This window comes from Manis javanica, chromosome 5, assembly GCF_040802235.1.
Source record: "Manis javanica isolate MJ-LG chromosome 5, MJ_LKY, whole genome shotgun sequence".
Lineage (NCBI taxonomy): Eukaryota > Metazoa > Chordata > Mammalia > Pholidota > Manidae > Manis > Manis javanica.
In genome coordinates this window covers 21,441,455-21,455,780 of record NC_133160.1, presented here as the reverse complement: position 1 = coordinate 21,455,780, position 14,326 = coordinate 21,441,455, and the positions used below count along the sequence as shown (strand labels likewise).

Here is a 14,326-nt window from a genome sequence, read left to right as displayed (position 1 = left end):
AGCAACAACTGTTCAAGGCACCCAGTCCACCCACCACCATCCCTCAGATGATTTTTTTTAAAACAAAAACATAAACCAAAATTTAGTTACTACACACATTTCATGTTACTCAGAAAGCTATCTCAATTTATTTTATATAAAAACAATCCCTCTAGTCAAAATCTCTTACCTGATAAAACAAGAGATGTATTTTCTTAACAAGAAGTAGAGGCCAAGTCAATCCTGTGGGCAACCAATTAAAACCAACTTTTAGACTGCAATAGAGAATAAACGGAGGCAAAAATCAATGCAGGAAACAAAACACGCACAGGCCACACTGAACTGTACATTAAGAAAGCGAGTCTGAAAACACCAGAGTAATTCATTAGAATGCATATTAAAAAAAAAAAAAGAAAGAAAGAAAGAAAAGAATGCCATGTACCAAAATCCCACACATGCTTATTACTTGGTATTGCTTTCAAATTTGAGTATCTCTCAAAACATTATACTTTACATACAAAAGAAAGTATCATAAATTAGCCCAAGAATGAATCAAATGAAAACAATAACAATCATAAAGCTCAGCCTCATAGCTGATAATTATTTTTATCACTTGATTATTAAAACAATGCAGAAAATTCCAAAACACAAATCCAACTGCGACCTATTTCCTCAAGTTCCCACCAAATTTTTTATGAAAAAGCAACAAGCTCACACAACAACAGTTCTAGGAACAAATTAAGCCACCATTCAAGGGTACTCATGGAAATTATTGCAATTACTCTTTCAGTATATTTTCCTTTGCACCAAAATAGAATCAAACATCAAAAAAACAAATGAAGTCAAAGTTCTGGCTGTAAGGACTAACTCCCAATTAAAACCATTGTGGTTCAAGAGTTTACAGAAAACTGATTTTATTTTTAACACCAAAACGGTTCCAAGAAACTTGTAAAAAAAAAAAAGAAAAAAAAAAAAAGCCTAGCATATTAAGAGTACTTCCCAAAGGTAGGCCACTCATTTTTCACTGAAATTTCTCCCAAACTGGTGAAGTTATGAACAATTTGCAAGCAATATATGTGACCAAATGATTGAACAGCGGTATTCCAATGGTCATTTTTTAATTCAGAGAAAAGAGGAGAAAACTATCATGGTTAGGTATTAACTACAGATTGGTAGTAGATTAGTAATAGAAGACTACTTAGAATGATGTTCATTTTTCACTACCACCTTTCAAGATTAAGATACCAGCAGAGCTTAATATTCATCACCAAAAAGTAAAACATTAAAAAATTTTAGTGTAATTCCAAACTTTTTCTAAAGGACAAGCTAAACATCTTCTAAACAACTACTCATATTACTAAAAACAGAGAAATTGTTTTGCCACAAAAAGTAATGCAATAATGTCATAAACAATGCATCCAAAAGTCCAGAGCACCATATTAATCTTTTACATGTTGTATAAATCAATCCTAGTTAAGTCTAAAAAGTTTTATAGTAAGACTATTTTATTTAAAAGCCACATCTAGTAGTTTATCTAATGGGTCGCACAGGGAAATGTGAAACAGAAAAAAAGCTTAATTAATGTAAAGGCTATGATCAATGAGGAAGAGTATGAATTTTTGTAATTTTTATTTCTAAACGGACAGGTTTGACTCTATCAGTCACGGAATTAGGGTAATTTTCTAGTCAAGCACTTGTGACTCCCCTAGCAGAGATACCAATTAAAGAGGTCTGGTGTAGGGCCAGGACATGTGACTTGAAGGTGAGGGCAACAGGTTCCTCAGCTTCTTCCCTTACAGACCCAAGAAGACACCATATGTCCATCTAGAGAGGAACAAGTTTAGGGTCAGGCGATGAAGATCCACAGGAACATACCAGATCTACTTTCAAAAATTTCTACAAGGTTGCCAGAAATTACTAGAGTAATAAGAGAATGTCTAATGCCACAAGGAAAAGTTGAAAGGCCCAGATGAATTTGATAAATGCCTAGTTCAAGCTTTACATGTTCAATTTAAAGTACAAAATCAGTGTAGACATCAATTTGTCAGTCTTTTCTATTTCAGCAAAGGGAAAGCCCCATATCAAAGAAAAGTCGGCAGAAAGTTCAGGCTAGAAGCCAGAACTTCACAACCCTTGGTGTTACACTTCTTTCTTCAAATGGGCAAAGTAAACAGAAATTGAGAATGAAGTACTTTTGTTTTCAGCACCTTACTTCGTAAAGAGCACAATAATTTAATAGAAGTATCACTGTTTTCCAGTTACCTACTCATTCCTGGGCTGTAAATGTCAGCTAGCAACTGAGTGCAAGGCACCAAAATGAAAAATGCACTCCAATCGCCTTAAGCTTTGGTGAATTTTAGAAGGATAAAACTGAAACAAATCTATGGAACAAAACATCTAAAGCACACATTTTACCTATACATAGAGCATACGAGTATGAAGGAGAAAATGGGCCTGATTTGCCATTAAATTCACTGGTATATTTCAGAAGTTCTCAAACAAGAAGCTTGCTTTATTTAGTACACTTTTCCACCTTATGTTAATAATTAGTTCTAACATAGCTTTGCTTCAGCTTTACAAGTACCACATACGTGCACAAGTTACAAATACCTGCTACAAAAACGTAGCATAGTATTATGGCAAGACATATTTTGTTATTCACTAGCCATTTCAATTGCTTGGAATATCAGAATAGAGTAACAATACTCTGTATGAGGAAGCCAAGGCACAAACCAGAACTTGACTATTTCCACTCTTCATCCAGCAATAAACATCCAAAAGTGAATCTTAATTTTGTTCAGTCTAAAGTCAGCAAGAACCAAAATACAAAGAGCTAAGTTCTTCAGATTCAAAAGAAACAAAAAACAGCATCCTCAGCGACGGGCAACAGAGAACCAATCATGGGCATAATTATTTTGTCTGAATCCCCAAACGAATCACATTTCAGATTCCGAAATCATTTTTAATGAAACAAATCTTCTGAAACTGAGAGGGATCCCTGTGACAGCACATTATTCTTTTCCATTAAACTTCAGTCAGTACTCAAAGGCTGCAAATCAAGACATTTCTAAATAAATATTTATTCCTCCTGCCAAACACTGTAATATTATTTTTCAACACCCCCCAAGTGCCAACAAAAATGTTCATTATCTTACTTGATTTAAACTTCAAAGCAACAATATTACTTCTTACCTAGCCAACCACATTCACACTATTGATCTTGAGACTTAAAAGCTGGTTTTAAACTTAATGAACAAACTATGCAAACCAAATGGTATATGGGGTGGTAGTAGTAAAACTTGATATAATTATAAATTAGGTGAAATTATTTTTCTGCTTAGTTGACCTAAACATTTAATAGTATTCATTTATCCCACGAACATTTATTAAGCACTTATGGACCACAGAAATAGATGAAAGTCCCCTAAAAGTAAGGGATATCTAAAAGCATCTTTTTGTGCAACCAATTACCAACACTTAAAGTTCTTCCTACAGCCACAAAAGAAAATATTCATCTAAAGTAAATGATAGAGTGGCTTTCTACAAAATGGAATAAAAACAGTATGAACATTGTCACTGGATTCCAGCACCTGGGAACACAATGGTCCACAAAATCAAGTTTCGTATCTAAAAACTGTACCAGTAAGACCCAAATTCTCAATATGCAACCATCAAACATTTGGCATGGCAAAGTGAAAGAATCCTTAAGTATACTGGTATTAGCACATAATAATATGCTTCAAGCAACTACCAATGGTTTCTACAGCTTCACATTTTTCACCTAACAGATTAAAAACGTAAGAAAAACACATATGCATTACAATCCATAAACAAAATAATCAGTATTTAATGAATCGTATAAAGGTGATAATGCATTCCGCTTCGTTTAAAACTTTTTTCCATTTAAAACTTTAACACTAAGCACACATCCGCAACTTTTCTTTTATATAAACACGCCAAACATTTCATTTTCTTCAAAAATTAATTACCATCAATTTATTTTAACCACCTGTAACAGTTCTTCCTGACTTTATCTTTTTGGAAAATACCTGAACATAATTACTCTCCACTAAGTCTTGAAATCCACCATTCTATCAAAACCACCAAATTTCAAAAACAAGTACAGGCGGTCTTGTATTTCTATAATTAAGAAACAATGAAACAATATCCACCTGTACGTCCATATCTGTAGCATTTTTTTTCAACTGCAAATGCTCTGAAATGTATTAACAATATAAACTAGATAACAAAGCCCAAGGCAATTCATATTTCTTCATTTTACAAAAATAATACCATTTTAAACCATTCAAGCTAGAAGCTCCAGTCACAAATCTCTCCTTCAACAAACCTTCAATTAGTCAAATTTTTCCAGTAGGTTATATTGACTGACATCTCGAACACAGAATGGTTCCTGCCAACTACCACAACTTACATTAGGTCATGTCTGGGAATCCAGGAGCCAAGGAGTTTCACGGTCCAGAAATCTCTCCTAAGAAACTCGCAACCCTCAGTATACAACTCTCAGCATGTTTGGTGCTGAAAACCCAGTTACCTTCACAGGAAGCCCTTTTCACTAGAAAGTACACATTGCAGGCACACGTAAAATCCATGCATTTACTATCTAGCAGTAAGCCTCCTGTACTAGCGTTCACCCCCATCACTAACCTGTAGATCCTCAAAGCCCCTCCTATCCATTTCACACGGCTGTAAAAATAGCGCTTCCAGCCTTCAGTGGAGAAACAATTCACTCTCCACCTAAAGAACCCATCCTCCATATCCCATTGGGTCTCCTTCAGTACTGGAGGCTCTCTCCCAAAGGATACGTAAACGTGGTACTCCTAAGTCCCTTCCCAATTTGCTGATCAAGGGCCTGGCATCTTAATACAACTCTTGAGACTCGGGAAGCGCGCTCACCCACTTTCTCGCTACTGTAGCCGTCTTCTCAAATCACTACCACCCTCGAGAGTAAGCCCCGCCCCAGCGCTGGGCCTTGGAATCATTTCCCTGTAACCCCCTCCACTTTCAAGCCATGCAGGCAGCCAGTTTTGAAACTTCCTCTCTAGACGCTCGGGACTGTACTATCGCCTCCCCACAGGTGTGTCCTGACTGTAGTGCCCCCTTTTTCTGTTACGCCACATGGCCTCCTTTCCACTTTGGTGGAAGGAGTGTCCTCACTAGGATTATCTCACTTCGGGGCACAGAAATGTAGTTACAACCTGCCCAATTTTAGTTTGGGGAGAGGCACATAAAAGTCTTGCTCATTTGGGATGTAGGTGTGTTTTCACGGCAGTTCCGGTTGGTTCGCAGGCCGCTGGGCCACCCAGCTCGGGCTCTTCCCTCACAGACCACGGGGGCGTCCTCGCTATGGCCTTGTCCCCACTTCAGTACGCAGGCTCATCCTCTCTTACATCCCTCTTCCATCCTCTCTGGCTTTGGAGGCACAAGTGGCGCCTCAGGCCCCCCGCAACCAGGCCCCCCGACCCTTTTGTGTGGGATACTCGCTGCGGCGGGCTCGGAGGCCTCCGAAGGCCCCGCCCCGGGCCACCAAGGTACGGCTCGAGCCCCGCACATCTCTGCCCGTTCTGGGGCTGCGGGAGTCTTACCCGGGAGAGCTCCGCGGCTCCCGAACCCAGACCCGAGTTACCCCCCGCGCGAGCGCCTCCGCCCCGCGGCCGACAGCCCCAGACCGAACGGCTTCTCGGAGACCTGGGTAGCAACCACCTCCTTCGCCGCTTCACAAAATGGCCGCCAGCCCGCTCAGCAGCTCCGCGTTCCAAAAGAGGCGGGGCGGAGTGGTACGTCACTGGACGGTGCGGCGCAAGCGCGCTGGGATGCTCGGGCAATTTCCCGGAAGTTGCGAATGTTTCCGGCCCTAGGAGCTCAGTCTGTGTAGCAATATTGGCGCACTAGCCGCCCCTTACGGGAGTGAGGCTTTAACGGTGCAACTGGTGCGAGTACGTGGCTTTCCCCCTTACTGAAGGATTTTATGCAAATTGCTCCATTTCTTAGAGCCTCTGCGACAGGAGGGAAATAGTAACTACCTCACAGAATTGTTTTGAGGGTTAAATGGACCACAAGGTAGTGCGTAATTCTATTGATGATGCCCTGCCAACAGAAACCTGTTTTTTTCCCATTTAAAAATTCAATCCCGGGGCCTTTCCCCACCGGCCCTGATTAACCCCTTCACAGCTGCACTTTATCATAGAAAAAAATTTCATGCTGCTTTTGTCCTAGCCTTCCAGCTTTCACTTCCCCTGCCTGTACCCTGTTTTCATGATTGTCACCATAACTGAATTAATATTCGAAGTCAGAAAGTGAGGAGTCAACTAAAAAATAGTAAATTCCCACAACTCCAACAAGCTTTTGGAAAGATTTGTGTGGCAGACTTTCCTAGTGCTAGTCCAATATGACAAAAACAGCAAATCAAAAAACCAGGCCCCATTTTTAAACCAAACCTATTATACACTTTTTGTAGGTATAATACAGTACAGTAAAAACAAAAACTATTAGTGGTATCCAGGATTGGATCCTAGAATAGAAAAGACATTAGTGGGAAAACTGGTGAAATCTGAATAAAATCTGAAGTTTAGTTAATACTAACATACACTTTAATCTTTTAGTTTTGACAAATGTACCATAGTTTTATACAAGATGTTAAAGTTAGAGAAAATTGGGTGATGGATATATAACTCTATACTATCTTTGTAACCTTTCTCTAAAATTATTCAAAATAAACATTTTATTTAAAAAAAACGTTATTTCACCTCCTTCCCCTGTCCAACTGCATTCACCATACTATGGCAGCTTAGGGGCTTTCAAGCTATTTTGACTATCACCCACATAAATACATTTGCAACCTGGTGTACACATTCAAATATATAATCAAAATAAAATACTTAAAATATGTATGATGTACTCTTATTTTTTTCTCTTTCACTTATCATTAGTAACTACTCACCTGTGGTATTCAGGCCCACAAATGGAAAAACTCTACTCAGCTGCACTGGCCTTTTATTGGTTTCTCAAACACACCATGCTTTTTCACACCTCAGGCCTTTTGTTCTTGCTGCTCCTTCTCATCCCTAGCTCTGTCCAAGCCTGGAAATCACATTTTTGCTTAAATAATACATCCTCAAAAAAACTTTCCTAGTACACCAAGCATAGTCTTCTCCCTGTTATGTCCTCTTACAGCTCTATTTCTTCCATAGCAATCCTCTCAATCTGTAATAGGCTTATCTGTTTACTTCTTTTCTGTTTCTTTGCTACAATGAAAGCTTTAACGAGAGCAGGGTCCTTTTTGGTCCTGCTAACCAATGTAACCCAGTGCCCAGAACAATGCCTCCTGACAGGCACTCAAGTAATTGTTGAACGAAGAGATAATGCAAGCTGAGTGAGTTATCTGTGGAAATCAAGTGGAATGGTAGTTTGCTCCACAGTTCCCAAGCATAGACTGGAATTTTCTCTGAGACTCTCAGAGTCACAGAAGAAGATGATTTTATTTCTCTAATCTGCAAATCAACAAAATTTTTTAAAAGAAACATAAATTATTAGAATAATGGTTAGAGTCATATAGATATTTCTAACTCCGTTAGGTCAAAAGAAAGGAAGGAGGACAACAACAGGAGACAAGCCTTCTAAGAAACTTGCTGTTTAGTCTACAGTCAATATGAAGAAATAGCCTTTAACGCCACAAAAACAATTAAATCTTGGTTGATTATGCTTGTTCCTGAAGGGGTCAGTCTCTCTGAGCAGCAGTAACCAATAATTCAAAAGTCCACATAGAGCATAAAGGTCCCTGAACAAAGAGTCTTTTTCCAGTTCTTTCAGCTGTCCCCATCAAGGACATGAACATGTCCAGCAATAGCATCAGAACAAATGTGCCTCCCGTTTCAGGATAAGAACATCCATTCATTACAAGACTAGAGGACTCCTGGAGAGAAATGGGGAGTGTTCCCCACCAAAGGAACTGAGGTTGGAGAAAGATCATTTTCTTGTGCTTCTGTCTTACAGGTGAGCTGATGCTAGGCAATACCAATTCTGGGTTGTACACAGAGCACCCATCCACTGGGTGTAACAAGGTGCCCAACTGTATATGGGTTAGTGAGGCAGGAGCCAGGACAGCACGAAGTCAGAGGCCCACTCTGCTAGTGTTGGGTCCACTTGATACTTTTGAGGTCAATGCCATCCTGCACCATCTCCCAGAGAGGGCTGCCAAAGAGAAGAGATATTGGATGAGTGCAGGCTTAGATAGGAAGTAGCCAGCTTTGGCTCCCAGACCCTCAACCCTGACTTACCTCTATCTGTTTGTGCTTCTCCTCCACCTCCTTGCTCTGATAGGCCCCAACACAAGTTGTTAGCAAGTCTTTCCCAACTATATCTATAAGTCTGTGTCAGCTCTAGCCTCTCTCCAGCTGTCAACGGTAATAACTAGGTCTCCCAAGCTCAGCTCCAGTGGGGCCAAGCCAATTGCATCAGAGTGTGGTCATATTCATGAAGCTCTCATCCCATTCATGACAGGCTATGGACACAAGTCTCCCTGGGGGGGCCAAGCCCCCTTGGGACCTGTGTATGTAGCAAGTGCCCTTTGAGTATGCCAGAGTACCAAAAGGCCAAGCCAAGGAGGAATTTTGAGCCTAAGAAAGCTAAGCAGGCTATAGATAGTTAAGCAATACAACTACACCCTGGGAAGGAAAACCCAGAGCCCAGAAAGGCCTGGGAGACCTCACAAAGGGAAGCAAGGTAAACACCTGAACTTCTTTCTTCACTCTTATCAATCTGACCAAGAGAATCTTGAAAGTCAAACTGAACCAGGACAGAGCCAGTTTCTGAAAAAATCTAGAGCCCTTTGATGTTCCCAGGAGGAAGAAGAGCCCTGTGGCAACTAGGGGAAGCCAAAGATACAATGGCGCATACCTCATTTCCCGAAGACGCTTCACATGGTGAATGCACTTCTCCACTGTGTAGTCCACTTCCTCTTCTGTAGTGAAACGGCCAATGCCAAACCTGAAAAGGCACAGGAGAAGGGCTCTGCATCAGAGTTCTGGCACCAGGTAATTAATTCAGCAAGTACTCAAGTGAGGATCTCTTCCACAAAAGATATAGTGAGAACATGGGCCTTCCTCTCTAGGTCAGAGTTCTAGGGTCTATGGACCACCTATATTACAATCACCGGAGAATTTACCTAGTCTTTCTCCAAATTTAGTGAATCAGAATCTCTGAGTATGACTCAGAAATATTCATCTTTCACAAGTGTCACAGGTGATTTTCAATGCAGTCTGAGAACCACTGCTCAGGAAACTTTCATGAAGAATTAATAAGGGTTAAGGGAAACCAGTTTGAGGAAGACTCTAACAGGAGATGAATAATACGAAAAAAGATGCCTTTCATAAATGCTGCAGCTCAACTGACTGACCTGATAGAAGAGTGAGCTAAATCCTCATCAGTGCCAATTGCTCGAAGGACATAAGAAGGCTCAAGGGATGCAGAGGTGCAAGCACTGAGGAGAAAGACACAGAGCCTTGCTCAGTTTCATCACCAACATCTGCTTTTAGCCACCAGTCTTGCTCCCACCCCCAAGCCCCTAGAGTCATACCATGGTGACAAAAGAGACATTCTAATCTGGTAGAACTAAAGGGCCCAATGTTGCCTGCACTTTCTTGGATGTGAACCTAGTTCCTCTGGCCCCTATGGAGAATAACCTCTTTGAGAAAGGACATTACCAAAGCCTGGAAGAGCAAAATACATGAGCAGGGTCTGACAAGTGGCAACAGAGGACCACGCGGTCACACCCGTATGACCAGATACAACATTTGCACTGGCCTAGATGACTCCTAAAGCCTTGATGGCCTTTGGAGAATCCTTCCATTCTGGAGGCCTGCAACAGAACCACTAATTAATGCTAGAACAGATACATGCATCTCCTGAGACCACAAAGGCACAAAATTCTACCACAGGCAGGAGCCCTCCTAGGGTGGCAAATTTCAGCCTGTGCTCAGCCAGCTATGAAAATAGGTGCTTATAAATGAACTTTACTCTTAACCAAGAACTCTTATATCTGTCATCTCCTTAGAGATGCTTAATAACCCTTTATGACACTTAGAAGCCAAGCTAATCAATGCTGCTATAGTCACTGTCTATTCCATCCAACTCACCTCCCTGAGGATAAGGCAACATCCTTGAGGGCCATCAGCAGACTCTCCCCTTCCACATATGCAAAGGAAAGGTTGATACAGCCTGGAAGAAAGAACCACCATGTGAGGGGTCTCAGAGTCTCAGACTCTTCCAGTATGGGGATAGAGCATGTCCATACCTGGGTAATGGTGCTCAGGGTCCCCATTCATCACCACATCTGGAAGGCTCTTCATTATCTTCTGTGTCAGCCGCTCCGCTAACTTTGAGATCCATCTGTGGTCGTACTGAGGAGCAGGGAAGGGAGGACTAAGTACAGTGACCATTAATAGCTCAGGAACACACAGGATGAGGAGGCCCTCTCATGTGCCCAGAAATGACTATGCATCAGGCTCACCTATCGTCCTGTTTTACTCAGGGCCTGGCATGCAAAGGTGCTCAGTAACTGCCCACATGCCTGGCATGCAAAGGTGCTCAGTAACTGCTCACATGCTCAATAACTCAGCACAATAACCAAGAAATAAGCTGATAACTACGGAAAGGGCCGTAACACCTCCCTCAGAATAAGATGCCAGCAGTACTGGGACAGGATAGATTTCTTAATCCTCTTCCAGCAGAGATCTGATTCAGTCATGGCAAGAAGCCTCTAATAGGAGACCCATCACAGGGGAAGAAGTTGTGGGAGGGAACTGCTCTCCCCATACCTCCATTTCTTGCTGTGCCACCTCACACGCAGCCCCCAGCCCCACCACCAAGGGCGTGGGCACTGTCCCAGACCGCATACCCCGCTCCTGCCCCCCTCCACTCTGCAGAGCCTCCACACGCACGCGGGGCCGACGGCGAATGTAAATGGCACCAACCCCTGAGAAACAAAGTTTGTTAGAAAAAAGAGAAAAAGACAAATGCAGATGAAACAAAATACCACTTTCCAAAGGGGTCAAAATATTTTTTCAACATTTCTGCAAGCTTAAAATTTTTCAAAATAAATGTTGGAGGAAAAGAATAGCAATAAAAGCATAATGTTTATCAAAATTTTTTAACATTAGGAAGTTAACTACCAGAAGGACTAATGCCCAAAATGGTTTAAAGTAGATCCTTGAATATGTCTGAAATGACATCATGCAATACAGCATTATACATAATAACCAAACGAAGGGAAATAACTTAAGATGTCCATCATCAGGGGAATGGGCAAATAAATTACGGTACATCCACACAGTGAAATACAAGGCAGGTGTATAACAGAATGAAGAAGGTGCTTCAGTACTGCTACTGCAAAATGTCTAAGATACATTGTTAGAAAACTGCTGAAATCTGAATAAAGTCTGCACTTGAGTTTAAAAAGAAAAACGATGCACTGTTAGATGACAAAAGCAAGATGCAGAACAATGAATATGGTATGAATATGGTATGCTATCTTCTGAGTAAAAAAATGGAAGGAGAAGGAGGAAAATATGTACAGTATGTGCTTGTAAAGGCATAGACTAATTCTACAAATACTCAAGAAACTTCCTCTCCAAAGGTGATCTGCATGGCTAAGAGAAAGAATGAGAGATGTTCTGCCATGAACATCTTTGTAGCTTTTGAATTTGGAACCATGTGAACTTTGTCTAAATAGATAAAAAAGAAAAAGAAAACACGTTGAGGTAAAATTGGTGAGATCAGAATCGAAGTAAAAATTGGCACCATCTTCCAGGGTCTATCAAAACTTTAAAAATATATATAACTTGTGATTCCACTTAAAGGAATTTCATACCAAAGTATGAGCATGAATATACAAAGATATTTGCTAAGTAGTTAAGGGTTTTTTCATTGAGCAAGCACTTAAACTTCATCCTCTTCTACACAGACCAACTATTTAGGCAGAGATTACAAGTACTTCCCAAATTTATTAGGAAGGACCCCAGCTTTAAAATAATTTTCATACCAGACTATATTTATTAACAAATATTTCATTTCCCCATTAAAAATAAAAGCAAATCCAAGCATCCTACACTATCTGAAACTGCATTACCAAGTTCAGAGAGCAGCGCTCAGATTCCACACCTGCACAGTGCAGAATACCTCTACACATTTAAGTGCTGAACAGAGCTTCTGTTCAATATAGCTAATTGGTTTTACCAAAATAGATATATCTACAATAAAAGCCCAATAAAGGCAATATGATACTTAAAGTGAGAATGCCTATTGGGCTTTAAAAAATAACAGCTCACAAAAACACTCTTTACAACCTCTGGGAACCTTGAGAAGAAGCCATCTTACATACTTCTAGGAGCTATCACATCTTTTTTTACAGGGTGTACACCCAGATGACACACTGCAAACACAGAAAGGGTACTGGCATTACCAACCACCACAGGCCCTCATCCTAGAGACAGGAGTTATTTTGTTTTTTTATGGCTACTTTTACAAAATTGAAGACAACAGTATCTTCCCAATGGCTGGGGTCAAGAGGCAGAATTCTAGCTAGAAAACATTCCTAGGCCAATAAGACCATAGGGAAAGACAAGTATCCTTGAGACTAACAGTAACACAACTAGTAAATCTAGGAACAAACACCAAGAGATATAAAAGCCCATACAATCTTCCCATAGGCTTAAAGCAAGATACAGGGAAAAAAGGACTCAAAGAATATTGCTCTGGGTATCATACTGGGTCAGACAAGATAGCTGGACTTACCTAGCTAAATGTGATATGAGAAAACCCTTCTTCCTCAAATTAATGTCTACATGTTTTCTAAGGATTTTCTAAAGAGACCAGGGAAGAATGGTCTGGTATATATAGTAACTGTGAGGGTCTACAAATAGGCAGGTGTTCTTGACTATTGCTAAATGACACTTGCATTCTGCAATGCACTCTGAATGTACAAGCTCCTTTGAGAGTAAGGGTAGCCCAAAATGAGTCCAAAGGTATCTGCCAAACGGTTTGCTGGGAGGTTCTTCGAGAAGGAAGTCGAGGTGGGGCTGTACCTTTGGGACCATAGATTTTATGACCACTGATGCTCATGAGATCAATTTTCATGTCGTTGACGTCAAGTGGGATTTTTCCAACAGCCTGGGCTGCATCGGTATGGAAATATACCTTTCTGGAACTGCAAATCTGACCTGAGGAAACAACAGAAGGGAAGAACCCTAGCACAACGTTGGGAAATCACCTGACAGTGGTCCCACAATGAACCTGACTTCTAAGGCAAAACTGCACCTGGCATCTCTCTCTCTCTCTCTCTCTCTCTCTCTCTCTCTCTCTCTCTCTCTCTCTCTCTCTCTCTCTCTCTCTCTTCTTAACTAGAATAAATAAGAGCAAGTTCAAAGCACCAAATCAGAACGCTCCAGATATTCTGATACATCAGAGTCTTCATAACTCATTAACACTGGCCTTTCAATATATCAGGTTAGCTTTCAGATCCTTTTTGATTTAAAAGATGCAAGCAAAGATTAACTGATCTATTTGCTAGTGTGCCTAAGAGGTTACAGGGTGAGTCACTGGGTCTAAGTGAACATAATAAAGAGACGTTACAAAGTTAAAAAAAAAAAGGTGAAAGAGGAAGAGAAAAAAGTGTGGAGGTTTTTTATTTTATTTCAGCACCAGCTGCAGTAAAATGAAAATAACATAAAGGGTACTACACCTGGATTCAAACACTGGCTATGCCACTTACACATGTCCTTGAAAGAGGAACTGAAATTCTCTCTCCCTTGATTTCCTTACTGCACTCTATAAAATGTTACAGCTCCCTACTTCTGCTCTTTAGATAGATACCAGTATTGGGATCCACTATCCAGTATCAGTATCAAGGTCCACTGATAATACTCACCTATTTCTGCAATGGGCTGCTTCACTCCAATCTCATTGTTGACAGTCATGACTGAGACCAGGCTGGTATCTGGCTGGATGGCGGCCTCTAGTTCCTAAGAATATCAGGAGTAAGGAGACTATATAGGACCAATAAAGTCCTCCCTAACTCAGAATGTAGGCAAGCTCAGTCTTGAAAAGGATTCAATACACACCTATTGCAATGGTTAAACTAAAAATATAGTTAAGCCTTGAACAACAGTGGTTTGAACTGGTGGGTGCACTTATACACAATTTTGTTTTGTTTTCATTAAAGACATTGGAAAATTTTAGGGAGATTTGCAACAATTTTTGAAAAACCATTTTCTTTTTTCTAGCTTACTTTATTGTAAGAATACAGTAATACACATAACATACAAAATATGTACTT

The 14,326-nt window shown here is 40.6% G+C and overlaps 2 protein-coding genes across 5 annotated transcripts in view; both read right to left on the bottom strand.

Moving 5' to 3' along the window:
• Positions 1 to 5,779, bottom strand: part of CPNE1 (copine 1) — a 40,437-nt gene extending 34,658 nt beyond the window's left edge. The window contains exons 1-2 of one of the 4 annotated variants that reach the window (XM_017652654.3): positions 5,583 to 5,718; positions 170 to 222 (exon numbers count right to left, since the gene is read on the bottom strand). The gene's annotated coding sequence lies outside the window, so the exon portion shown is untranslated. Of the gene's footprint in view, positions 1 to 169; positions 255 to 5,582 lie in introns of all 4 variants that reach the window. The other 3 variants (XM_017652640.3, XM_017652661.3, XM_017652644.3) reach the window with 3 other exon arrangements.
• The window catches only part of NFS1 (NFS1 cysteine desulfurase), a 27,730-nt gene continuing 13,603 nt past the window's right edge, over positions 200 to 14,326 (bottom strand). The window contains exons 6-14 of the mRNA XM_037012860.2: positions 13,919 to 14,012; positions 13,077 to 13,211; positions 10,812 to 10,969; positions 10,289 to 10,394; positions 10,131 to 10,212; positions 9,392 to 9,475; positions 8,893 to 8,982; positions 5,583 to 8,187; positions 200 to 254 (exon numbers count right to left, since the gene is read on the bottom strand). Coding sequence (XP_036868755.1) covers positions 8,124 to 8,187; positions 8,893 to 8,982; positions 9,392 to 9,475; positions 10,131 to 10,212; positions 10,289 to 10,394; positions 10,812 to 10,969; positions 13,077 to 13,211; positions 13,919 to 14,012 — 813 coding nt within the window. The 3' untranslated portion in view covers positions 200 to 254; positions 5,583 to 8,123. The remainder of the gene's footprint in view (positions 255 to 5,582; positions 8,188 to 8,892; positions 8,983 to 9,391; positions 9,476 to 10,130; positions 10,213 to 10,288; positions 10,395 to 10,811; positions 10,970 to 13,076; positions 13,212 to 13,918; positions 14,013 to 14,326) is intronic.